The sequence below is a fragment of the Aphelocoma coerulescens genome, chromosome 2, assembly GCF_041296385.1.
Source record: "Aphelocoma coerulescens isolate FSJ_1873_10779 chromosome 2, UR_Acoe_1.0, whole genome shotgun sequence".
In the NCBI taxonomy this organism is placed as follows: Eukaryota; Metazoa; Chordata; class Aves; order Passeriformes; family Corvidae; genus Aphelocoma; species Aphelocoma coerulescens.
The window spans coordinates 8,759,186-8,786,949 of NC_091015.1; the positions used below are offsets into that span (position 1 = coordinate 8,759,186).

General features: G+C 44.1%; 1 protein-coding gene across 3 annotated transcripts in view; it reads left to right on the forward strand.

Annotated features, from left to right (window-relative positions):
* DNAJB6 (DnaJ heat shock protein family (Hsp40) member B6) overlaps positions 1–27,320 on the forward strand; it is a 65,947-nt gene extending 38,627 nt beyond the window's left edge. The window contains exons 9-11 of one of the 3 annotated variants that reach the window (XM_069006414.1): positions 10,535–10,741; positions 22,399–22,424; positions 23,205–27,320. In XM_069006414.1, coding sequence (XP_068862515.1) covers positions 10,535–10,741; positions 22,399–22,424; positions 23,205–23,249 — 278 coding nt within the window. In that variant the 3' untranslated portion in view covers positions 23,250–27,320. Of the gene's footprint in view, positions 1–10,534; positions 10,899–18,572; positions 20,250–22,398; positions 22,425–23,204 lie in introns of those variants that run through there. The other 2 variants (XM_069006413.1, XM_069006412.1) reach the window with 2 other exon arrangements.
* The last annotated feature ends 444 nt before the right edge of the window (positions 27,321–27,764 follow it).

Sequence of the window (27,764 nt, forward strand, 5' to 3'; positions counted from 1 at the left end):
AGTCTCTTAAACATTTGGAAAAGCTTTCACTGCCGTTACAGAATCATAGGAGATGAGGGTACATCCTTATGCTGGCTGATTTTGAGCACAAGCTGATTATGGCAGCTTCAGGTGCTGAGTTGTTCAGTTGTGAAGTTTTGGTGGGTGCAGCCCTCCCCAGGGCACATCCACCTCTCCACAAAGAGCCAGTGGGCATTCCAGTTCTTTCCACCCTTCTGGAATGCAGAGCACTCCAGCTTCTCTGCCTCTTTATGGTAGTTCTTAAATACTGGTCCCCCCTTTTTTGCTTTGGCCCCAGAGATTGTGGTTGGAAATGGTTGTTATTGTCCTTGGTGCTTCATCCCACGGATCTCAAAGGTGAAAGAGGAGAAGGTGGGATGATGCCACTGCAGCAACACAGGATGGGAGCAGCCATCACTCCCAGCGTGGGCAACTCTGGGGTGGCCTTCCTGGGAGATACATGGCCTTCCTGGGTGCACCAAGAGGTACTAATGTCACTATTCAAACTCCTCTCCTCTTTCCAAAACCCACAAAGCTCTCCTGGTAAAATCTTCCCTGCTCCCACTGGATCTCTGCAGAAGGAGTGTATAAACTGACTGATGATACTGTTCCCAGGCACAAAAGAGAATTGTAAGTATTGTTAGTGTTGGATGGTAGTCATGTTCCTGGTTTGGTGTTCAGGGTTTTTTCAATTGAGAAAATGTTCATTTCTGTGCTCTCTTCATTGGCTCTTTGGGTCAGAAGTTCAATTGGAGCAGCATACATGGAACAATTTCTGTCTGTTTAAATACATGCATGTATATGTGTGCAGACATTTGCATTTATGAATACTGTTATTGATAGGATTTGAAAAATTAGTTGTTGCATTTCTAAACTGTGCTGGGTTTTAAGGCACAGATCTTGACTATGGGTGGGAAAGAAAGAACGTTTGGAAACTTGGAGAGTTCTCTGATGGATTGGAGATGCCAAACAACAAAAAGTGGTGCAGCTTGGGAGTTCTGTCTTCTCGAAGGCCAACAGTACAGGTTTCATAATTAAATATAGTATTTAAATTAAATATAGTATTTAGTCAAAATTAGCACTGAATGTCAACTTGAAACACTCTTTTTAAAAGATTCAGGCTTGTCATTTTAGTGTCAAAAACTGAACAGCAGCTAATGGTTTAGTGCTCCTGTCATTTGGAATATGTCAGAAACAGGACTGGGTTTTGTGGTGAAGGTTCACGAAACACTTTGAAACCTACTGAGCCATCAGAAGAGATGTCACTGTGAGCATGTGATGTTTTCAGGGTTATTTAAAAGATGATGGTCTCTGGAGCTCTGTAAATCAGGGATGTGTGCACACACTGGAAGATGGGATTTGCTTGCTATAGTCTTAGTAATAGAGGGATAGATGAATGAGGAATAAATTGCATGTTGGGGGGTATAATTGGAGAGGGCAGGTATCTCTTTTTTCGTAATTAATTTGTGAAACCCTTAATGTCAGAGCCTTAGTGTCATATTTAAGCCTCAGGGTAGAAGGGAGAATATTTTTCAAATAATTAACCTGAAATGATGAGACTGTGCAAACTGAGCATGGACAGTGCAATGTGAAACATGGAGCTTGCACTTACTGTCTCATGTCTGTGAGATTTCAACAGCACTAATAGCCACTTGATGAAAGTATAAACTTAGTGATTTTGTGCTTTTGCCAAATTACTATGGAAGTGTTGACAAAACAGCTGGGGAAGTCATTCATCACATTTTTCTGAAGTCACTCATGAGATTCTTTTCTTTTTAAATTTAACTGCATGGCTTTTTCTTGATGTATCTTTTTTTCTTTTACGGTAATCTGGGTTTGCTGTGCATTAGGGTTTTGAAGACTGGTTTAAAGCTAATAATCAATGGAAAAAATATGTAACACAGCTGTATAATTTGCAAATTAAGGCTTGCTCAGAACTGTTCTGGAGATGCTCTGTGAGGGCCACTAATGGGAATATAAGATGACATCTTGATACTTTAACTCCTCAGTTTTTAAAAGTTATAAAGAGCCATTTGTTGCAAAAGTAGAAGAGCACTTTTCCTCTGCTTTTGCTGTCTGAAGAGCTTTTTAATTAGAAGCCAATTTTGCTTGACCTGGTGGTGGTGACTCCTAGAAGGGCTGAAGGCAAGAGGCAAAGTTTTGTCTTTGAGAGCAGTGACTGGCACTGGGAGGTTCTGGAGAACAACTGTGAGAGGTGTGAAGGTCCATGGGGCTCTGCTCAGGTACAAGAAGAGAGGAAACACTGGTGGGAGGCACCTCATGTCTGGGTATGCCATGGAGGACCTGGCAGGGCTGCATGTAGTTGCACTGTGGAATTTTTATTTCTTTGTTTTCCTCTAGTAGTGAGTATTAAGTTTCATTATAAGGGCTGGTTCCTTTTTTTTTTCTCAGTAGGATTTTGGTTTGCACTTCAAATACAATTTCAAAGTGAAACTTGGGCTGAGAGGCTTCTTCATGGTAGAGATGAAACCCATGGAGATTTCTGTCTGGGGTTGAAATATAGTTGAGATGAAAAACCCCTCTTTGTTTCAGGACAATTTGAGCTGGTAGGGACCTTAAAGTTCAGCCAGTTCCAATGCCCCAGCCACGAGCAGGGACACCTTCAACTAGACTGGGTTGCTTCAAGCCTGGCCTTCAACCTGGCCTTGAACACTTCCAGGGATGGGGCAGCCACAGCTTCTCTGGCCAAACTGTGCCAGGGCCTCACCACCCTCACAGTAAAGATTTCTTCCAAATATTTAATCTAAACCTGCCCCCTTTCAATGTTTTAAAGCCATTCCCCCTTGTCCTATCACAACCTGCCCTTGTAAGTATCAAACCAAATCAAGTAATTTGATGTCGGTGATACATTTTGGGAGGAAGAGGAGCCATTCAAGAGACAGAGATGGGTACAGTGCTCTGAGCTCCATCTCAGCTACATGTTGTGTGAGGTGTGTTGGAGAGAGAAGCCCCAAGAGTAAGAGCCCCTGGTACAGATTGTTGGGGGGGTCTGGTCACTTCAATGTAGAGCTGTGCAATGAGACTTGCAGGAAACTGGGGTAGACCTCTGACATGACCCTGAAAAGTGTAGAAAATATCATCTTTCAAGTAATCTTGATTGCTGTTTAAAAATCAAATCCATTTGGTCAAACTTTGAGCTTGAAATCTTGCTAATTTGTATTTATATATGTCAAGCTGTGAAGCTCATTCCTCATTCTTTGCTTCCTTTTAAAATTCATGCAGAAATGAATAAAAGGCCCCTGCTAGATAAAGTCTTTTAAAAATAAAATTCACTTTGAGCTGCAGCATGCAAATTGGGTCATCTCTCTGCTTGCTGGAAACGTGAGGATTCATGTTACCTCCTGCCATTTGCATTTCCAACATCCCAGATCTTTAAGATGAGAGCAACTGGCATAATCCATATGGATGCCCTGGTGTGCTTTAACAGAAGGAAAATAGCTGCAGAAACCTGGATGTGCTCAGCCTGTGCCTTCTCTCTTGCTTCACATACAATGTAGGACCATTCATTGGACTTTAAGAGGTTCTGATGAGGAAGTTTTGGCAGGGAGGAGGTAACTCCAGGCTCTGCCAGCAGCTCCCTCTCTGTAGGCCAGGCTCCAGAGCTTGATCTGGTCCACCAGGAGTGGCCGTGGCCATTGATCCCTGATAGCTGCCATGGGGAACAGCATGATCACATTTCCCTTCAAAGCAGTGCCATTATGGTTAGTGTGTGTTGAAAACTCACTTTATTTTACCAATTTGTTCCAGACTGGGGGATCTTTGTGGTGAAATGATGCCTTGAGTAGCTTGTAATGTGCTGGGAATGCAGGATTCATGTTGATAAATGCTGGGCTGAATGCAGGATATAATGGGGTTCTTGGGCGTGGATGGGGGTGGTAGGGAAAATCCACCTAAAAAAAATTGAAAATCAAAAATTTGAACTTTCTAAGAGAGCTGCTGCAGGGCAGGGAGGGTGAGCAAACCCAGCATGGGGCTTTCCCTGCTCTGGTCTGCGCTGCAGGGGTACAGCTGGGCAGGAACAGAGTGAGCAGATGAATATGAGGGCAAAAATAAAAGGAGCAAGTCCACTGCCAGCTTTTAGAGCCAGAAGGGCAGAGGGTTGCTCTGTGCATTGAGCATTGAGCCCTGCCCTTTCCTGGACACTGGATGTGCTGCAGCCAGGCCTCTCCAGGGACAGAAATAGCACTGCGAGGAGTGCTCCATCAGTCTGTCCTTTTTCCCAAATCCCACAGCCTTGTTTTTTCCATCGCTTCCCAGGACTTTGCCACCACCTCCCCTGCTGTCTCCTGCCACTTCTGGATCCCCCCCCCCCCCCCCCCCCCGCAGGAAATGCCTGGCTCGCATGGCAGGTGAGATAGCAGTTCTGGCCCTGGCCTGGGAAAGCCCACCCCAAATCCCCTAATTACAAACTTAATACGAGTTTTTGGGTTGAAGCAGGGAGACATAACACACACCGAGTGCAGTGCCATTGCACTGGTGCTGACAGAGCTGAGCTGTCAGAGCCAGTGCAGGATGTGAGATGGGGAGAGGAGGGGGTGGGATATGGGAGCAGGTTTCTCCAGGGCATGGATTGGGAGCTGCTGGCATCTTCAGTTTCTACCCAGCTGGGCACTCCAGGCACCACTTTGGATAAATATTTCCTTGAATTTTGTAGGACAGGAGTCTCAGACAGACACCAGGAAACCCTGAATCACCTTGTGTTCTCCATAACACCAAGTAGATTTGCTCTGGAAAGAATTATTGACAATAATTGGTGAAAGACACTGATCTGTGTGAGCTGACTCAAAACCTCATTGTTTGTCCTGTGCTTTGGCTGATAAACGTCACTGTTGAAATAAACTCCCTTTACAGTTTACAAAAGCCACAGTGCAGATGGGGCAGCTGCTCTGGCATTCCCTGGATAGTTTCTGAGTGATTTCAGGCTCTTTCAGCTTTCAAAACTATGTGCATCTTTTTAATCAGAGGATTTTAAAATGGCTGCTTTTTCTTGTAAGCATCACATCAAATAGAAAGAGAGATTTTTAAGGGCTGTCACTGTCAAACTCAGAGACGTTTTCCAAAGAGGACTTGATGCAAATTTTGGTTTCTATTGAGTCTGACAAACCCAAGAGAACGCAGGCTGAAAGAGGGTTTTGTAACTCCTGCTCTTAAGCGTCACAGTGTTAGTGTTTCCTGGCATTTAGAAACAAGTTTAAGAACAATTAATCAGAAGAACTTGCTCAACATAGCCTCTAGTAATGGTGAGGCACTATTTTCTTGGCTGAGCATGTTGTCTACAGTTTCAGGAGAGGTGAGGGGTGTGTACGTGCACGTGGTTTTGGAAAATACCCTGGGCTGGTTGTTTTATAATGAGCATCCATCATTTCCAACAGGAATTAAAAGAAACTGATGATTTGGCAACTTTCTGGAAACAACTTTTAAGGTGTGGTCCCCCAAATTAGACGACTTCTGTATTTATTAGTAGAGTCACTTGGTCTCCTGATGTTTTCTCTGTGTTATAATACATTAGATATGAAGTTTTCATGACAAGAAACGAAAGATTTAGTTAACCTCTGGGATTTTTTCAGCCCAGGGTAATCTGGGCCTGTAGACAGATCTGTTAGATGAGTTCTCAGATTGAACTGGTTCCTGTAAAGTGTAAGATTTCCCAGCAACTGTTGGACTTTACACTAGGAAGAACTCTGGGAACTTCTGCTAAGGTAAATATTAATACCAGAGGTGCTGTAACAATAGAAAAGTTTATCCATAGAAAAATCTTATCAACAGGTTACAAAGATCATAGTGCAATCAACTCCCGATAAATGTATTTAAATGGGGATTTTTTTTCTTTCACTTTTGATTGCTCCTTGCGCCGCAGTTCAGCTCTCCACAGCAGCAGTGGATGTAGTTGAGTCATCAGAAACTCCAGTGTCCTCCATAGTCACAGGGTAAATTCCAAACCCTTGTAATAAGAGGGGGAAAAAATCAAGAAAAGCTTTTCCCCCCACTTTCTGCACTCTGTGTTGTCAGTGTGCATCAGGGAACACCTTAGGTGAACCTTAGACTGCCAGGTGAAGCAGCAATACGATGCCCTGCTCTGAGTTTACACTGCACCTTAATTTTAGTCTTGAAGCATCAGAAAGACGCTTTGCAGGCCATCCTCCAAGGAAGATTTGAATGGAGGAAGCTTCCTGCAAGCCGTCTTTGAATAACTGGGTGGCAGAAGCTTAGCCCGGAGCTGTGGTGTCATGAGATACAGCCAGATGTCCCTCACCAGGTGCATCTCCCGATGCTGGCTGCGGGACCAGGGGCTCGGTTGTGTTTGTGGCCTCAGGGAAATGTTCCTTTGGACTGAACAAACTGGCGCACCTGCTTTTTATTTCCTAATACAGGGGAAACCCCCGATTCTATGTGTATTTCTATGTGTATTTCTAGGTGTGTAGGAATACAGCAGGCAGCAGTAGGGCTGCCGTGCGGGAAATGAGCTGGTAAATGCAAATCAGCGGCTCCACATCCTCAGGATGTTTACCCTGGTTTGCTCGGCATAGTTCTGTCATTACCGTCTTGCCATTAATTACTGCTGATTCCTGCTAGGATTTCAGTTAAATTCCTGGACATACACGGATATTACTTAAATGTAATACTAAATAATAATGCTAGCCCGTGCAGGACTGCTTTGGTGTGAAGTGCTCCGTGACTTACCTGTCCCAGCTCACCTGGAATGTCTCTGCCGGTGTTTTTATTCCCAGGAGCACGCACAGACTCTTTGGGGTAGCTGGTGGCTCCCCTGAGCCCGCACTTAGTCCAAGTTTGCGAGAGCCGTGTAAAATCGCTGTGTTACCGCCCCAGCCCGGGCTGGCAGCGGCTGCTCCGCCAGCGATACCTCGCGACAGGCAATATTGCCCTCTACTGGTTTGCTACAACTCCAAGGATCCCTATTTCCCACTTCCACGCAGCACCACTTCGCTATGAGAAGTTATTTTCCAGCCCTTCTTGCTTGGAGCAGAAGGCAGCTTTTAGCCCCAATACAGTTTTTTAGGATGCTACAGCTCGTGTTTGATTTTTTTTTTTTTTTCTTCCCTGGAAGCTTCTGTTCATTTCAGAGAACCTGGTGCACCAGAAAACCAAATCTTAATTACTGTTTTTAAATGTTACTAGTAATGCCATAATTTTCAGAACTAACCCTTAGAAACATAACTTCTCCAAACTGGTTCGGCAAGTGAAATAACTGCAAGGTTTTTAATTATTATTTGCATTAGTAGAATAAGATCTTTTGCTTAACACCGTAACCTGGATGCTGATTCCAGCTGCCCTCCGTAATTTCCCCCTTCTCTGCCCCAGCTGGGGTGGCTGCACGATGAGCTGGCTCCAGGCCCCGAGCTGGGTTAAAAATAAGCTGGCAAAAAGAGTTATTTTTAACCCAGGTCAGTCTCTGCTTGGAGTCACAGCACGGCTGCCCAGGCTCTCATGTGGGTGTGCTGGTGTGGAGGCGCAGGGGAGGGCAAGAAGGAGGTGTTGGGGGAACTGAGGTGTGTTTAAAGCCTGAGCACTCCTGGAAGGTGCTTCTTGGGTGGATATTCGTGCTCAAAACTCAGGTATTCCACACCCACCCCCCACCCCCAATACCAGCTGTCCTCCTAAAAGCCATTTCTAGGACAAACATCACAGCTGACAAAGCTCCAGCAGAATTTAAGCACTTTTTAGTGGCGATGTCCTTTGTGGCTGACTCCTCCCAGAGAAAATTCTATTCAAGTTTTCTATTTGCAGTGGTATAGTCTGACTCAAATGTTTCAAATATGTAGAGCAGGAGAGAATGGTTCATGAAAATCACACTTTGGTTTTGCTGTGCCAGGTGTGCTAAAGGTGGATGATCAGAGGAAGATCTGACAGCTCATGCCATGCATAACACTGGAGTCAATTCAGTACTTAAATCACAGCTGACTTGATGTTACACCATTTAACTAATTTGTGGTACCATCCTGCTCTCCCACAACTCCTAAGGGGGAAATGTTTGGACAATTTTTTGGGGTCCATTTGTTGAACTAAAATTTGTCTCTGCTTTGGGGAGATAGAAGAGTGAAAGACTCTGTTGCGTGATCAAGATGGATTTAATCCTTTCAAATACTTAAAGGGAGCTTATAAGAAAGATGGAGACAGACCTTTTAGTAGGTCCTGTAGTGACAGGACAAGGGGTAAGGGTTTTAAACTGAAGGAGGGTTGACTTCAATACAACGATGAAAGGTTGACAGTGAGGGTGGTGAAACACTGGCACAGGTTGCCCAGGGAGTTGGTAGGTGCCTCATCCCTGGAAACATTCAAGGTCAGGTTGGATGGGGCCCTGAGCAACCTGATCTGGTTGAAGATGTCCCTGCTCATTACAGGAGGGTTGGACCAGATGAGCTTTAAAGGTTCCTTCCAGCTGCAGTGTTCTATGATTCCAAAGGCGTGCCCGTTCCCTGAGCCCAGTACTGAGGAGTTGTGTGTGTGTCTGGTTGGGATGTCTCTGTATGCACAAACACACCCAGAGCTTCAAGAATGGCCTCAGCATGTTTTCCATTCCTGCATCTATTTGCAAATATAAATTTCAAACATACATTAAGCAAGACTTCCCACATGAGAAAGAAGTCCATGCACTTTGTGTTTCCATGGGAGAGGAGGGATCTCTTATTTCTGGTGCACTGTAATTTGTTAGGAAGTGAACTCTCTTGACTGGTTATGTGCTTTTTTTTCTTAGTCTTGACACTTTATAGGCTTACCTTCATAGACCTGGTATTATCAGCCTGATACATGCTTCAGTGCTGTTTGTATAGTGTGTAAAATCCTGTAGCCTCTTATGGGTAATGATAGCAATTCTGCATCTGGCATTCCCTGAGCTTTTCCTTGCCCTCCTCTTATAGTTGAAGTGTTGGTGCCCCATGTGAGGGGAAAAAAGCTGTCCTGCCAGCCCTCTCCTACTGCAAGGAGAATCATAAACCCAGGGTTTTACACTGGCATGATGCAGGCAGGCAGAGACTAAATGCAGAAATCCTTGTCTTACCATCACTCGTGTTTTTGTGGCATTTACTTGTGCCTTTGGAAGTGTGGGGGACTCCAGGGTACAAAAGCAGGAGCATTGAGGTGGGGATGGGCATTTAGCCACTTGGGAAGGAGCATCCTCTGCTAACACCCAAGCACAGCCCGTCGGGTGCTCAGGCAAATGATGTGAGGCACATCCTGGAGTCGTCCTCCGCTGCAGGGCCTCGGGTGCTGCACTGCACTGTGAAATTACTTTTTAAACATACCTTGCCTCCTTTTCCTCATGCTCTCAGAAGCATCTCCCCGTGTATGATTACAAGGTAAAGACAACGCAGCCCGTTGTGTTTGGAAGTGGTGGTGTGGGGCACAATCAAAGTGGGGATTCCTGCTCTGTCCTGTGTTGTGTACATGGTGCCTTTTTCATCTTCAAAGCATTTTCCAGCCATGAACTAAGAGCACACGCATTAGCTGAGAGCACACACCCCTCCCTGAGCAGCTGATGCCGGGCACATCCCATGAAAAACTTCCAGAATGTGACACACCACTTTTGATGAAAATAAAATGATGCCATATTTCATCAGCTCTATTAAAAGTACTTAAGTAATTGAACTAATGAAACTTTAAAAAGCCTTTAAGAGATGAATGTGGTACACACCTTTATTCCCACTCTTTTCCCCCTGCCCCCCTATTTTCCCTGTTGAACATCTTTTGCTGACTTTTTGGGATCTGTTTGTTTTTCAGTGTGTGGTTTTGCAGAGTTTTTTGTGTGTTATGGTAGTTGATTTCTCTGCTTTGCAGCACTGGTGCTGTTACAGTTTCTGCAGCAAAGGAAAGGGCCATCTGCAAAACAGCATGAGTGTGACGGGACTACCTCATCTTTCATACCAGTTTTTGCAAACACTGGGTCTTATTTCCATTGTATTCATTGGCCTGTGCTGTGTGTGCCTGCCTTGCCTCTGGACTGTGTTTACCTCTTGCAGTTTCAACACCATTTCTCGTGTTCATGTGATCCATCACACATCTCCACCATCCTTCCAGCTGTGATATCCAACATCCATCCCCTCTGAACTCATGTTGGCTTAATTCTTCTCCCACCAGCCCTGTAGCCAGCTTGGGTATTTATCTCTCCTTTCCCTTTAACTTTCCCTTGAGCAGGACAATCCAGGTGAGGTGGAATGTGATGATATGCTCTGCACAGGACAGAAATCCTGTCCAGGGCCATGTGCTCAGCTCCCTCACCCTGCCTTTTGGGAAAAAGGGTACAGTGGCCCCTGAGTCATCACATCTAGTGGACTTTTTTGGGTGGCTTCAGTGTAGTGACAGGCCACTGCTGGAGCTTTCTGCTCCAGACACTCCCCAATCTGCAGATACACAGGACTGTCCGTGGCCAGCCACAGCCAAGACACTAGTTTTGTGACCCCTAACATCCAGCCCATTTCTGAGGGCTTTTTTTCCTGACTTAATTTATGCATTTTGGGTGCAGCTTACTTTTCTTGCATTTTTTTTTTGCTTTTTGCAGGGCAGGCAGATGAAGAAGCCTTTGCTGAGGAGTGCAGACGGAGAGGACAACACGCGCTGCCTTCCCAGCCGACCAACCTTCGCCTGCTGAAGCCTCACAAGTCTGCCAGCTCCCCCCGCCTTGCCTGCCATTACAGTAGTGATGAGGTGGAAGAACAAGATAGAAGCCGGGTTACGAGCAGCTTCGAGGCCCCTTTTTATTTATCAGGTGTGCACAAGCATGTTGATGAGAAATGTGCAGAGAAGGACCCATCACATAGTCAAAAGCCAAACCCAAAAAGCCAAGCAAAAAGTTGGTGCTGTGTGTTGACTTAATGTTAGTTCCCCAGTAGATAATAAACAGCAGCTTGCTTGACTTCATCCTACTTTAGCTCTGATCTTCCATTTAGCCTAGATTCACTAATGCCCTGGGATATTTAAGGATCCAGGGCAAATACTCTTGTGCTGCTGAAGTGCCTCTGCTCTTTGTTGTTAGAAGTGAAGGCATTTTAGAGGTTAAGTCCTCACAATACTTTGCACATTCATTTACTTAAATTGTGCTTGGTTTCCTTGTCCAAGGAGAAGTTCAGCAAGCTGATGCTATTTCTGGAAGCTGCAATTTTAGGCAACTAAATCCTAATAGGAGGCTGAGACTGTTCAGGCAAATGTGGCAATGTGGCAATTGTTTGGGTTATTTGGGAAGTAATTAGTCCTTTGATATATTTCCAGTCTGTAATTTTTAGCAATGTAGTCCAGAGGCTATCTTGGACAACAAAGTCCTCATAACTACTTGATTTAATTGCAACCTGTGGTCAAAGATCCTCCAGAACTGTGAGGACAAGTTTTTCTGATACATGAAAGATGCCTTTCTACTTGGATGCCCAAACCAGGGACTCTTCTAAGTAGCATGAAATCAGATGAAGTGCTGGCACGTGTGAGCCTATGAGGCTTCTCAGGGTAAACACAGCACATGAAAAATATGCACTGTACCCCAAAACAAGTGCTCATGTATTCCCAGTGCTGTACCAACTTCCACCATGTTTATCAGCCTTTAAACCTAACACTGTCTTTTGTATGGAAGACCTAAAGATATTATGAGGGATGACAGATTGAAAAAATAGAATAATTTAGATTAACGTCTTCCTCATCAGTTGCTGGAAGCTTTGTGTCTTAAAGGTGACCAGTTGATCTTTTCTTTAAAAAAAAAAAGAAAAAAGTTACAGCGATATACAGAATATAACCTCTGAGCTGATGTCCTGAAGCTTCCCATGCAAGAGCTACAGGTTTGGTCTCCTGTGTCTGTGGCTGGCAAAACAAAATCTTGTTCTACCTTTGGAGCATGAGGGTCTCTGCAATCACAATATTTTGCAATGGATTCCAAGGAGCAGCTGAGTTTGACACACACTTTGCAGTTTTTAAGATTACTTAGGACTTTTTGCTGTGAATTTATTTATGCTCCAAGACGCACAAGTTTGTAATTAAAATTAATTTCCAGAAGTATTAGTGCAATCACAAAATGCTCTCTTCTACCAGTAGATTGTGAGTTGCCAAAAAAAGACTCAGGGTGAAAACTTGATTGCAGTAAGACTAAGATTTTACTGTTGCTTTAAATATTTTGCCTACTGTTCCTCTGATGGACAGGGCTGCTGAAGGACTGGTCGAGTCAGTCATAAAAACCTACGTGAGTGTCTTAATCCCTCCCTGGGAAGTTTGTGCACGAGCCCTGGCCAGTAATGCCATTCCCCTTCATGGGTGTTCACCTCTGCTGACTGCCTTGCCCAGCAAGAAGCTTCACCAGCACAGCTCTGTAATTACAGAGACCACTTTACTCGCTTGGCTTCTCATCGATCACTGCCGTGCTTACACGGGCCGGCGTTGGGAGACAATAGCATCATTTCTGCCTTGCTCCAAAGCCCTCTCAATTCACTGGGAAATATTTAAGTTCAATGGCCTCAAACCAGGTGCAGTTCCACCTTGAATCAGACATTTTTGCCACCACCAGTGTGGAGCCCTTGGCAGTGGGACCACACAGCTGTTTTAGATGTTGTCCCAGTTGGACCATCTCAAGCAGACCCTCAGTCATTAATGATTCACCTGCAGTGAGGTGGTTTTCTTTTCCCAGCTCTAAGATTGGGAATGTTTGAATTTTGATTTGTAAGTCCATAGGAAATTTAAATGAAGGAGAAGGGGATAGGTTTCATCTTGACTATGTGCCTCTGGAAGTGGCATCTCTCTAGTGCCAAGAGGAAAGGCTGGCCAACTCCTTTAGACTGGCAATATCCAGAGGTGAGATGAATCCTCTCCTTAGTAGGGATTGCCAATCATCACAGTGGGTATTTAACAAAAAAATGACAGTTCAATTTAATTCTCCATCTTCTGGACACTTTGTGTTGTAGTGGAAATTGCTCTGGAAACTGTTCCTGGTTTCATAATGGACTTTTAGGATAAAAGTTCACCTCTTGTGCTCTGAAATCACTGCATATCTCAAACAGTTCTCTAGCTCCAAAGAAGGAATTTTTGAAATAAGAATTCAGATACTGCAAGTGATGTGCTCCCTGATAGTGTGATACATAACTGACTGGTGGGATCCGAGCTGTGTCAAGGTGGTGTCAATGGCAGCAGAGACCTGGGGATGGCAGTTGTTAATGCCAGAGGTAGTGGTAACTACCCCTTAAAAACTACTGCTTTGGATTTCAGGGGTTTGACCTTTATCCAGCAAGAATGATTGAAATGTTTAATTGTTAAAATAGTTAAAAAATATGATATAAATTTCATTATTTGGAAGATAATATTGCAAGGTTTGCTCTTCCTTTTCAAAGAAATAGCTTGCATTAACCTACAACTTACAACATTAATAATTCCTTTTTTGCTGCATTTTCATCTGCTGCATTTGTGAAGAGGAAACCACTTTAAAAGAACTAGCTTAACTAATCTTGATCCTTTCCTGGCATGGATTCCTCTGCTGGAAAGTTGAGCTGTTTGTACTTCATTTTGTCTTTAATTCAGTCTCTGCTCTTTTTACCAACATGCGGTTTCCTGAATTACACTTTACTAACTAGTAACAGCCATGTGCTTTGTTATTCCAACTAATTACTTTATAACTCCATCACAAACTTTGTTTTGCACATGTAATGGAAAGAGAAAGGAAAGCAAAGCCACTGTTTTTTGTGGAAATTTAATACATGAGGAATGCTGGAGGTGTGAAAATGGAGTTCCCCCTCCCTTTGCTCCACATCCCCTGGCTGTAACTGTGCAAGTGGGATGGGTAAGAGCTGTGCCCTTCTGGGGCAGGGGCTGAGAGGGCTGGCTGGTGGATTTGGAGACTGGCTGGTTGCTCCCAGGCTTAGCCCAGAGCTGCCTTCACGCATGGTGTTTTGGCTGCTGGTATGAAATCATCCCGTTACCCATCAGAGACAGCTGGGTTGTGTGTGGAAGGGCTTCCATGGCTGCACAGCCTTGCAAGCTTTTGCTTGCCATTGGGAGTGAAACCTTGGAAATCTATTCAGTGCTGGTGTGACCCTAATTAACAGCAGGCAAACAGTAGTGTCTGGCTTGGTATATTCTTGTGGCAATTCTAGGCAGAATTGGTAATGAAACCAGCATGGTGAGCAAGCATGAAGGAAGGCCCCTGCAAGTTGCTAAAGCTTTTCAGTCCCCTAAAACATCAAAGTTGGGATTACATCATCGGGTTGGCCAGTGAAACTGGAGAACTCACCCTTTGGATTTAACAGTGTGGATAATTAAATAGTGGAACAGCATACGTAGACGGGGTGGGATGTTTTGTCTAAAGGCTCCCTCTCCATAATGCTCCATGGCACAGGCAGGAGCTGTGGATGAGGAGAGGGAATTAGTAGGTCAGGTTGTGCTATGTGCTGGGCAGTGGCTCAGGCTGAAAGGAGGAGATGTGAAAGTGTAAAGTTGTAATTGCAAATTGAGTCACACATGAAATTATACTGAAGCTGTGATCTGGGGTGAATTTTTACAATGGCATATGTGAGTGTGGTCAGTCTAAAATAACAGAGGGTGGCTGCAACTCAGAAGTGAGCCAGCTGCCTTTGAAATAGCAGTTTCTTGTTTTGACTTGAGAGACTTTCTAAGAGCAGAAAATTAGAAAGAGTACTACAGAACCCAGCTTGAAAGTGCCTCACTGCCCTTTTAAAGCTCTGTGTGGGTGTTGGGGCCATGGCTGCTTCCATGCTTTGAAGGAGGACCACAATCTTAGCAAAAAGTTGGTAGATCTTGGAGAACGTGTTCTCTGAGACTTGAGCAAAAAGTGTGAATCCCTCCCACCAACAACCTCAATGTTTTACTCTGAAAGTAGAAGGAGGCTTCTCCAAGTCTTCACCTTAGCAGATTTTTATAAAAATCATGGCCTTTATTGCTCATTGATGTGGGTCAAGCAGCAGCAATGTCATGTGTTAATTGTCAGCTGTGACTGAACACCTTGTTTCCTTCTGCTAACTCCTACGTTTCTCTGTGCTGGCAGAAGGAAGGTGGAGCAGAGCTGTGGCGGCTCTCTGCATCCTGGTAGAGCAGGCAGATATCAGGCAGGACAGGAAAAAGTAGGATATCAGGAATGTGTTGGAGAGGAGTGTCTTCCCCAGGACACCTGTGCCTTTGGATGGGCCGCCCGATGTGCACACCTCCCTTGCAGTTGCCACCCAAGAATGTGACGAGTTTCACAGTCAGTGACTGAACAAACTCGTGACCTTGGGAGGTGCAGATGGCAGGGAAGTAGAAAGCCAGAAGGAAAGTCAGTCTGGGATATGGCAGAGAAGCTTCCCAGTTTGTTTGGGTCCTTGCTGACTGATGGTTGAAGGAGTTGCACCTAAGTGTTTTTGGAAGTTGTTTTCAGCCTTCAACAACTTTATGAAAGCTGGAGTAGTGTCTGTGCTCCTTATGGCTCTTCTAGAAGTAGAAGAGAAGGGGATGACATGGAAAGAGTGGGTTAGCTGATGCAGTTTGTTTAAGACAAGAATTATCCACGTAGTAAAGCAGGTGTAATTACAAATGGTGTGGATTCTTGCCTCACCCATGTCTGCTCCTGGCAGCTGACAAAAGCAAGAAATACCAAGTTAGGGAGATTTCTATCTGCATTTGAGTGAATCTGTTTTCCAAACGTCACAGCTTGGGGAAGCTCTTGGCACCCTGTTCTCCCTCTGGCCCATGAGGCATTTCTAGAGTTTGGGTGGCTAAAGATTGCTGCTAAGGGTGGAAATTTGAACAGTCCTTCTCCAAGGCCAGTACTGTTTGGCTGAAGCCAGTTCAGCCTGGCACTTACCATGGGAAGTTTCTATGGACACTTTGGGATGCTGGCAACTCACCAGGACACAGGCTCACCGCAGAGTGATCAGTCATGGGGCTGCTGCTTTCTAATTCAGATTTTGTTGTCTCATGACTTTGGGGCTAGTCTTGTAACAAAGGCAGCTAAATATACTTTTAATTAGTGCTGGTTGAAGTATTTGAGTGAAATACCCACTGAAGGGTTAGATCTTTAGTGTGCAATTCTTATTTATGTTAGGAGCTGCTTCACTTGCTTGGATCAGGTTTTTGGCTGTTATCACCCAGCATAGCATCACTGAAGCAACAAACTGGCAAAGTTTGACCTATCCTTTCTTCTTAGGTGGGGGTAGAAAAGGAAATGGCAGACAGTGAAATTATTTATCACAGCAGGCTCAAAACAGAAAAGACCTGGCAGTTTTCTCTTGAGGAATACTCTGTGTTTGTGTGTTATCTCCTACTTTGGGCAATCTCTTTCTGTGTGTCACTGATAACGCTTGAAAGATTTCCACTTTTCAGCCTTATCATTCCAGAGGCTGGTAGGAGACCACGTTGTCAAATGCCTAAATATCTTCATACCACAATATTTTAACATTTGAGTTGTTTCATTTATAAGACAATGAATTATGTGGCATTCACTTGAAGTCATAATTTACATTGACTCACTATTTTTAAGGAACAGTTGCTAGAATTGCTTTCAAGATCTTAAGCATTTGAAGAAAATGGACTATTGCAAAAAAAATTACAATATAAAATAGCACAATCAAATGCTATCATGCCTGGATGTGGAAACCTTTTAGAAATACTGACACTGTTTTGAGAATGAAAAATTAAAAAAATTATGAAGTTAATACCTGGTAGGGTTTAATGATCCTTTCCCACATATCTGTGTTATTGTTTCATAGTTATTACATGAACTAGTTCTGATCAGCTGATATGATCCTGTTTTTCCTTCCATAAGGGAGGAATTCTTTGAATAACACCCTCCAGATGACTGACTCTCAGGACTCAGCACATCCCTTCTGCCTCCATTGACCTCTGTGAGAAAGCAGGGAGATGCTTGAGCCCTTCAGGGATGGGTGCCTTACTCAGTGACTTGAATGCAAAGGGATCCTATTTTTGGTGATGTATAGGTGACCTGGAAGGAAACTTCCTGGATGGAGTTCTCAGTGAGGAGATGTTCATACAGTGACTCCAGGGACAGGTGTATAGCTCAGGGGGTCACAGAGTGCAGGGAAAACCCAGCATCATCTGCAATTCTGCTAAGCACTGCCAGTTTCTCTCTTTCTTAAACAGGAAAATGGTTTCCACTCTAACTTTGTGCAGGCTGATCATTCATGGCAGAGTTTCTAAATAAATATCCTGCCTCTTGACTCAGATGATTGCAAAAGATGATGTCATGCTGTGGATACAGCACAGGAGCTACAGTGATAACCTAGAACAGTTTCCCTTTGCTACAAGGGAGTGTATTTCCTCTAAGCTTTTGATAAAGTCTCAAATGGTTTTAGCTGAAAGACTTGCCTCGTGGTTCTCCCCAAGTAAACTGAAGAACTGCAGCTCTGCTGTGGGCACATCTCTAGCTGTGCTTGGTAGGAGCTCTGGTGAGGAGCAAACTGCAGCCACAGTGTGGCTTTGTACTCCCCCGGCCTCCCATCACTTCCTTTTCCCATCTTAATTTTGCTATTGATACTGAATTGGTGGAGAACCAGGTGCACTGGTGAAACTGCTTCCTTGGGGCTATCCCTGCCTGCCTGCTGACAGAACAGGGGAAAAAAAGAGATTTCCACAGACAGAGCTGTGCCTTTCGAGGGCCATTCCTCTGACTCCCAGCCCTGCCTCTCAGCTGGATTGCAGGGGCTGCTCTGCTCTGTGCTGGCCCTGGTCACTGGACTGTGCTGATTCCCAGTGACAGAGCACCACTGAGCTAAAAGATCCCTCCAGCTGTCTCAAAACATCACAGAATGATTGTCTGAGGGAAATGTTTACTGGCTCTCAGTTTAGATTTATGAGTGCACCTGGGTAGATGTGGTGGTTCACACAGTTCACTGCCCTTGCAAGTCTGCCAGCAAGTTGGATTTTACTGCAAGTTTGGATGGAAAGGAGGGATGCAGAGCAAGAACTGTTTTTCACACATCTCTGTGGGGATAATAAACCATTGGAATGATGATCACATGGCTGGAAGCTTGTGCCTACTGAACCTGTAGCAAATAATTGTTGCTTGAACTCAATGCTTTCATGCACCATTGGGGCTGCAGCCGAATATAACCTGTGGTGCATAGTTAAGCTTGAGCAGGCTGATGACCAGCATATAAAATATATATTGGTAAACACTGAGCACCTTCTTATTTACTCAAGATTCTTGGCATTCCCTAGCCTTAAAATGGAAATGCAAATATCATGGTAACTCTGACTACTGTGAGCAGGAAATGCCAGTACTTAAATTGCTCCTGCTGTATAAGTCTTATTTATTGCTTCAGTTTTGAAAATTATTCCGGTTTTGCATGTGCTCTAATTTTGAAGCTTTTCCTGAATGGCTTTGAAGTATTTTGAAAGTTCTCCAGATCTTTTCAAACTTCAAAGATTGGTAGTATTTTCTTTCTATGTAAGGGATGTAGTAGAATGGGGGATATGTAGAAATGGCAATTAAAAAAAAAAACAACACATTAGAAGCCAGACCTTTTTAATAATAGTCTTTAAACCATTCAGAGAACATGTGCTTTTGCTAGAGAGAAAAGTCCATGAATGTTGTGAAAAGTGTTTTACAAGCCATGTTTCCTCAGGATACAAAGAAGGCAGCAAGAGGAGGAAGCAGAAGCAGAGAGAGGAACTGAAGAAGAAGAAGTCAACCAAAGGGAGTTACTAAAATGGACTTCTCTGCTATGCCAATACCTTTATAATAATGACAACTTCATGTTACCTTTGAGCACAACTCTTTTGTGTATATTTTTTGGTTGTTCACACTGCTACCAAGGAAGTGACTCATGTTTAAAACTGTACTAAAATTGCACTATGTTATTCCTTTTAGTTTCACGGAGTGGCTTTCTTGCCCGTTCAGGTTAGGGAATTCGGACGAGGCTGGTTGTGGTTAGGAGTGTGTTACATTTGAAGATTGGAAAGCGTTACAGAATTTCTTACCTCTTCTTCCCTGGGACTAAAACGACTCCAGTCTAGTGTTTGTTATTTGTCTTGTAGGATATAAAAGGCAAATGCCTGTTTGTTTGATCACTGGCATCAACATCAGGCCTGTTGAAAGAAGAGTCTGTTCACTCATGTCATTGGGAATGGGATGGAGACATGAGCTCTTATAGGGTAATTTATGCAAGATTAATAAGTGACTTTTATGGTTGGGGTTTTTTTTTGTTTTTTTTTTTTTTGTTTTTTTTTTTTTTTTTTTTTTTGTTTTTTTTTTTTTTTTGTTTTTTTTTTTTTTTTCCTTCTTTTTTTCCCAGAGTGGGCAGTTCTGCCCCTGCTATTAAAATGTTCCCTCATATTAAATTGTATCTTGAAGTTACATCCTCTGATTTTAAGAAATGTAGTGTAATGATGGTCTCCTGTTAGCACTCCTACTGATTTCTTTAGGCTTAGTTGACTCCTGATGAATCATTTAGTGAAATCATTCCTTATTTTAAAAGTTTATTTCAGAACCTAGAGACAAATGATCCACATGCTACTTTAAAACTGCTCTTTGTTTCTGCTGAGTAGCTTTTAGATTACAAACATTTTTTCAGCATCGTTTTAGATTTTATCAGCTTGTTTCTGCAAAGAACTTATACCTTTATGTATGAAAGCATTTTGTGTCCATTTTATTGCAGGATTAATTTTTTTTTTTAGCTTGAAAAGATGTCTTAGATTTAAAAGAAATACATATTTTCTGGCAAGATGACTTCCTTGCTTCCCATATTTGTCTCATGTGCATGATACATTGCTTCTCTTAACCTTTTAGTGTGTACAGAGCCCCTCTGTTGCCTTAAGCATCTACCTGCATGTTTCTTGTCAGTGTGTTGTCTCCTTTTTTTAACCTCCAGGTAGGAGTTAGCAGCTTATGGTTTTGTTTTGTTCCTTTTGTCTTCCTCTTCCCAATATGTTGTTGATGTAACAACCTTAAACCTGGCAATATTGAAAGTCCACAGTTCCTGGAGAAACTCACTCATCCTAATGTTTCAAAGATGTAGGAATGCACATAATGGTGTAAGAGAGGAGCTAAACAGAGAAGCCAAGTCTGCATTCTAGCATGGTTTGATATAACAAATTCTGGTGTCTCTGGTATCTGAATGGTTTAGCTTCAACTACCCAATGTAACCCTCTGCAAGCACATAACCATTTATGAACTCTGTTAGGGTCTGTAAATTACGGTTAAGATCAAATAAGGACTGAGTACCGGTTTTCTGTCACTTTAAGTACCACTTTTTTTTTGTGCAGTGTTACTAATATTTAAAAATAAAGAAAATCTGCCTTTATACTTTGTCCTCTTGCACTGTACTGTAGACTGGCATCAGTTGTCTGTGGTTCAGTTCCATTAAAGTTCAGGCTGTACACGCAGCGGGGAGAGTCCTCATTCACACAACACCCACAAGCATTCCAGGTAATTCCTTTTGTTAAATCCATGAGCAAGTCAATACAGTCCCTGTGTCAAATGGCTGATACTGGAAAATGAGGGTTCTTTCTGGCTGGAAACATCACTATGAGGAGAGTATACTTCAAGTAGTGCTTGCACATTTGCCATGCAAGGAATATTCATCTTGGATAACACACGACATTGAACTGCATCCCGGTTAGGTGCTTTCCATACTCTAGGAGGAATGCCCCCCATACATTTGTCAGTTTAAAGCTGTTACTGTTTATTATTTGCTGGGGACTTGGTGCATGCTTTGGAAAAGTAGCAGAGGTGGAGGAGGGGAGAGGTGACATCAGCACAGGGCTGGTCTCCCCAGGGCTGTCCCTGTGCTGTGAGCAGCCTCAAGTAATGGGACAGAGTGGCTCCAGATCAGGAATGTGCCTTGAAGAGTTAGAGCAGACAGGGATTTGGTACATAAATATCTCCTTGACTCAGTCCCTGTGTTAGGCTTGATGGAGGCGGGTAGAGCATTAATTAGGAGAGCTGCAGGCAGGCTCTAAATTAGTGAGGAAAAGCCTGTCTCAACAAAGGCATCCTCATCCCACTGGAAGGGTGCTGCCGTGCTTGCAGGTGGTCTCCTACACCTGGCGCCTTCCACTGGGAGAATCTCCTGGGAAACAGAGTCCCCAGAGGAGGGAACCATGAGCATCATCTCTCCCATAACTACCTAGAATTTGTCTGAGCTTGCCCAGAAATTAAGATATGTGAGCTCATGGCCATTGAGCCTAATTCCTTCTTTCTCAGCCTAATTATTTCTGGATTTTAGCTGAAGGGGAACTGCTTAAGTGTAGCATGGCTGCAGCACTGTGTTTACATGGCTGTGCTGCTTCCAGGACAGCCTGGACCTGGTGCTGTGTGCTGTAGGAGCAAGCACATGGTTCTGTATCCCAGTGCATCCATCTGCCACAGGCGAAGGCTGCCTGATGATGTGGGCACTTAAATATGTGTTGGGGTAGGAAAAAATGCAGGTGGGTGTGAGACACCACAACTGATAACAAATTATGCTGGCCCAAGAGTGGCTGTGAATAAATGTATTGTGAAAGTTGGGAAATGATTCTTGCCCATCCCACAATACTCCTGTGGAAGAGCTGAGAACAGAAACAGAACTAGTTTAAATATGGGGCCTGATGTGATTCATAAAATGTATTGCAAAATGATTCTTTATTGAGCAGATACCTGGGCTCCAAGACCCAAAATGTATCCCATAAGAAAATAAATTTACTAGGGTAGATAACAGTTGAGTAACAGGAAGGATACACTGAAAGGTATCCCTTAAAAAGATACATTGAAAAAACCCCAATTTTAAGATAGAGGGGACGCAATTGCAAACAAACACAATGCTGACAGATGAGTGTTCTGGCTCCTAACCTGGAAGCTGCCACTATGAAAATGGTTTAAATTGGGTTATTTTTCCACACCTTTCAGAGATGTGCATGGTCTGCTCTTCAAACCAAGATTTGGCAAGGCTTTGATCTGAAATAAATGATCTCAGAGTGTGTAGGTGTCACAATGATAAAAAAGTATTTTTCAAGTTTTTGCCCAGTCTCTGCTCCATGCTGGTACCACCTTCATGAGCAGCCTGCAGACCTGTACATCCTGCTCCTAGAGGTAACACAAAGCTCTGTTTTCTTCTGTCAGCTTGGCTGCCTTTACAGAGACTTCCTTTTCCCCAAAATTTCAAATTATCTCATGAGCCTTTGTATATATTTCCTGAAATAACACATGGAATAATGCTTCTTTTGATGAGTCAAATATCTAGAAATTGTGCAGTAATCATTAGGGAAGCACTAAGCTGCCTGTTTTCCCAGCCACATCTGAAATCTGTGACTCATACCCACTTGTTCTTCAGGAATGTTCCCAGCCATGTGCCACCAAACTGGTGCCTATCAAGTGGTGGGATTAGCCTGTTACTATAGCAAATGTCATTGCTTTATTTTACCTGTAAAGAATTCTATTAATTTCCATATTTCCCCTTTTGTTTTGTATGCCAGTTGCACAAGATTCCCTGGATGCACAGGTTAGTCCTTCTTGCATTTCAGATCTTGGCTATCTGTCTTTTGTGCAGTTCTGCTCCTTTATGCCCAAACTGAGTTCACATTTTAGTGCTCTCTCACCTTTCCTTGTCCAGGGAGCACCTTGGTGCCCTGTAACTCACATATTGATTGGCAGGTGGGGGTGGTACATTTGCCCTGATTAGCTATATTTAATTCTTTTCTTTCTAAGTGGGAAGCTGGTCTTAAGAGACTTTTTATCACTCTTTGCAACACTTTTCTCACTGCTACCTGTTGCACCAAAAACTCTAGACAAGGCAATTTTCCTCCCCATTGATGAGAATTAAAGGAGGGCACTTAAAGCCACATACAGATCTCAGTAAATGTTCGTATTTGGAACTATGATTGATTCATCTGCCTTGTGTCAGCACACTTTGTCTCTTCACAAGCTCTTCTAGCCAAAAAGGATTAGGTGGGGTGTTAGGAAGTGTCAGATTTGTTAAGTACCTTGTTGGTGCTCTCTTAGCCACCAGCTGTTAACTCCTGACAGCGGGAGAAGCACTTACAAAGTGGCTGAGCTGATGTGAGATGATATTTCCAAGCATGGGGTAGGTTACCTCACTGCTCTCATCATGACAAGACAAGACTGACCATGTCATTTGGCATATCTTGAACATCAGTCTCAAGTACCCCAGACTTTCCTCCTCCCTCTGTCACTGCAAAACCAGACCAAGAAGTAAGAAGTGAGTGTGAGAGGGAGATGAAAACACTTATGCTGATAATGAGTCTGAATGCTTTGATTTCAGGGAAACGCCTCAATATCTGCCTGGAAGCGATCACGGATTTTCTAGGATGTCTTCAAGGAGGGAATGGGATCTCACTGCACTGGCTGGATGTCTAATTGCATCTCTTCAGTGTCTGTTTCCATTGGCACACACATGCACCTTTCTACTGAAATAGCAGATGTCATTTTTTCCATCCCTTGTTTGGGAAGTGCTCATCCTTTGGTCAATGCAGAGCAGTTTTCTTGTTCTTTAGGCTGCGGGTGGTTGAAATTTAATGAAGTCTTATGTGGCAGGTGTTATTTTTACATTATTTCAAAGTTAGAAATTGCAGCTGGGAAAATTTCTTCTAACTTAAAAAACAAAACTTATTCCCAGACTTTTAAGAAGAAAGCTGAGATGGCAAAATCATGAATCACACCAAAGCTTTTATGCACATACACCCCTTAAATGTCTTAGGGTTAGACCTATAAAATATGTGTTTCTGCTTGATTTTTTGAGTCCAGATGTGTGGCATTTTTGGATGGTTTAATATGTTAAGCTGAGCAGTGCTATTGCATATTGCTATGTCAGACCAGGAGATGCAGGTTTGCAGCCTCTTTAACAGACTGCACACTCAGAGCCAAGGAAGGGAAGGAGCACTAAACAAACACTTCCCACGGTACCTGGAAGGGACATTCACCACAGGTGGTTGACTTGATCTTAGCAGCAGACACAAGCTGCAACCTGCTTTCACAGCTGCGGGATCCGAGGGAGGAGGTACCCGCACTGGAGCCTTCCCTGGGCTGTGAGTCACGCTTTGTACCCATGAAAAGGATTTGTCAGCTGCCTGGCCCACTGTCCTGTCTTTGATAGTGACTAATGGTGGCTGCCTAGGGAAAAGCACACGAACAGGCTAAGCGTGTTATACCTCACCAAAGTGTTTTCCCAGCTGTGGCCCTTTGGGGTCAGAGGCTCCTGGATCCAGAAATGGCCTTTTTGTTACCCAGTATTTTTTTCCCATTGACTTGTTAACCTAGAAACCTGCTCAATACCCATTGTCCTATGACAAGGCATCCCTCATGTGACTGCACTGGGTAATGAGATAGGTGCTGTGTTTTAAAACTCCCTCCTACACCTTTCTTTGGTTTCCTCCCCTCTTCCATCACAGCATTGAAAGAGACACTGCCCACCATGTCCTCACTCACCTTTTCCATGGCATTCATGATTTTACATACCTCACTCATGCCAGAGTTTGATTAACCCTTTTATGGCTCAAGAGGTTCAGCACACTGAGTTGTTCCTCGCAGAAAAACCTTTCCTACCTTTGGTCACCCTCTCAGATTGGGAAAGATGATTAAACAGTGGCTCAGCTCCATAAATTGTGCTGACCACCTGGACAAGCATGAGAAGCATGTTATCAGCTTGCTAACACTCCACTGACAGGAAGAGAAGCGGGCCATGCCTGGGACATGGGAAGGGCAGACCTGGGGCCTGGCTCTGCTGCCCTCAGTCTCACCAGGCTCTCACAGGCTCTGGGGTGCGAACGCATGAGCTCACGGCAGTGATGGTATCTCCAGAGCGTGGTCCCACACACCTTCCCTCCCCCTCAGCCGAAATCACGTCATGGGACATTCCTTTCAGCATTTGGGATGTGCTCCTCCTGACTCAGGCTCAGCTCCTGCCGCCACTCGTTGCTCCTCCAAGCATTCGCTGTCTGTGCCCCTGCTCGGCTGGCAGCACCCAGGCTGGGAGTGTGTGGCCACTGCCCGCTCCCACAGAAAGCTGGCACTGGATGAAAGGTCCCTGCCAGCCAGGGAGATGGGTCCAGTAACCTTGGGAAGGCCCCGTGCTCCTGGTGGGACACATCCCTGCAGGCAACGCCTGGAGATGGGGGCAGTGTCACTCCACGTGTCCCCGATTTCTGCAGCACCGCCCGTGGGAGTGTGACAGCTTTTCCACTGCCGACCCCTTCTCGTTCAATATGCAGAAGGTATTTCCCATCTGTAGCAATCTGGCCTGTGACTTTCCCTATTCCCCTCAGCATCTTTTGTGCAGGGACAGCTGAACGCAAGTGTTCGCTTACTGGGTTTTTGGGTCATCCACGTCATCTGGGAAATCTTAAATGTCTGGGGAAATAGTTATGAGGAAACGTCAGTGATGGGAGGATCCAGAGAGATGGGAGGGTGCAGGACAGCAAACAGTGATTCCTTAAGTGCAAAGGCAAAACCAGCTCATTGATCTGAGCCCCCAAAAGGCTGTGTCAGGACCTGTCAAAGCTCAGAGTGTGTCTGGCTCTGCAGTTCTGGGTCAGATCCAGCTCCACTGTAAATGCGATTTTGCCCAATATGTTCTTGCCCTGAGTGCAGACACAGACTCGGGTGATGGATAACCCCTGCCTCCTGAGCCTCTCCTCCAGCAGACAGCCCTGCTGGGGTGTACAGGGAGGAGGTGTTTGGGTGCATCTGAGCCCCCTTTTTTTCTCAGCAGGATTCAGGTTTGGTGATGGCATTTTCTTTAATCAACAAAATTACTTCCCTTGGAACCACAGATTTTTCTATCATGATTTCTTAGGAAAATATTATTCAGCTCATGTAATGCAAGTCTGAGGTTGCATTATGAGCTGGATGTGATAGAACACGATGGTAATGAGTCACCTCATATCATGTTTTATTGTGATGTGTCAGCTGAGAAAATAGAGAACTATAGGTGTTTCCACCAGCCCAATCATGAAACAACCACTGGTTCATGTGAGATTAGTAAGTTTTTCCTAGGTTAAGTTAGCAGATAGGTTTAGGTCTGTCATTTAACAATGTGTTTTTTTAAGTTCCTAACAATGAGCTGCCTCAGAATGTATTTTCCACCCAGAAAAGTCATTGATCTCTTGCTAGCAAGGGTTAAACTTGCTCAGAAACTCCAGTCATCAGGACGAGACTGTCTCTCTTGGCAGAGGGAAAGGTTCTGAGATGGCCTTTATTTTAGGACTACCTTTTGCTGGCATTGACTAGAAGTGGGTGATGATGCCACCACCTGTTGCTGCTGAGAACTGAGACTATGAAGATATGATTTGGAAAGCCAAGAGGTTACAGAACAGACCAGACAGCACAGGCCTTGTTCTTCTCAGTTTAATCCAGACAGTGACAGCTGCCTGCACACAGGCAGAGGTCTTCAAGGTAGGCTTTGTATTTCTGTCCCTGCTGGCTGTGTTGCTGGTGGTCATTCACAAGGACATTCCTTCAGGACACTGCAGAAGCTTGAGTATGAAATCATGTCTGTGGGATGTGGATGATGGAAGTGGTGGAAACCAATGGGTCTTGGTCCTTCTCCACCACTGGTCCGGTGAGACCTTCAGCCAGGTCCTTTGCTTCCTGCTGAAATGCCCATGGATTTGCCAAGGCTGCACAAGCCTCTCAGCTGGGCAGTCTGGAAGTATCTGGTGGTGGTGGAAAAGTTGTTTTTGTAGAAGTTTAGCCAAATGTTGAGAATAAGGATGTGTATGTTCAGCTCTTCTTCTTGTGCTATTTATTTTGACTACTAGTGGACTCAGGGGAGGGGGTCTGTGTTTCCAGCCCCTCATACAGGGGACAGATTTGCAGTAAGCAGAGGTGCATCCTCTCCCACAGCCCTGTGCCTTCTCCTGACCACAGCTCTTCAGCAGTCCCCATCATTAGCCCTGCATCCTTCTGCAGCAGAGAAAAGTCAATTCAGTGAAATGCTCTGGGTCTTTTGCTGTGTCAATAAACAGAGGCCAGGGCAGGACCTTTCCCTTCATTTTTGTACAATGGTTTGAACTGCCCTTCTCAAAGTGTTGGTCTCACACCATTAACCCCTTGCAGCCCTGGTTTGAGGAGAAGGGGCTGTAAACGCTTCAGAGGAGACATCCAGGGAGGGAAGCTGAATAATGGAAATGTTAACAGACCTTTCATTACACACCCAATAGATCATTACTTAATTTCTTTGCTTTTGTCTCCTGTTTTTATGGTCTTTTTTTTCCTTGATCAATAGCATTCTTCCTACTCAGTGAACAATCTTGATACTGTTTTTATGGCGTGAAAATTACTGTTGCTTTGACTGGCTCCTATTACCAGGTGACACTGCTTGGCAGAAAACAATGAATCTTCCTATTATTTGGAAAATAAATGTGATTTATGGGAGCAGCAATTGATAGTGGTCTGTGTTTTGCCATCAGCATGCTTGCTTTCCTGAAATAAGCCTTTTACCTTTGGAGCATGAAGGCTGTTTGTCTAGAACTGCAGAGCAATTTATTATATATATTTTTTTAACCTCAGCTTTCATTAGGAATTTTTTAAAAGATGTTGATAAGGAAAGCTTCTGTTGTTGTTTTAAGGGTTTGGTGCCTACACAGGAAGCAGTGGTGTAGGTGTGAAGTTAAGCAGGCTGGCAGGGAAGGACGTGTTGTGGGTGCTGGAGATGGTGGAAGGAGGAAGAGAAAGGGTAAAGCTGACCTGAGCACCTGCTCTCGCTTCCCTTCACTCATGGTAAAGTTGATGGTCACCACTGAGGATTTACTATTAAAATCCCACAATATTGGTAACAAAAAAATGGACCAATGTAGCTGCAGGGAAGCAGAACCTCTTCCTCTGA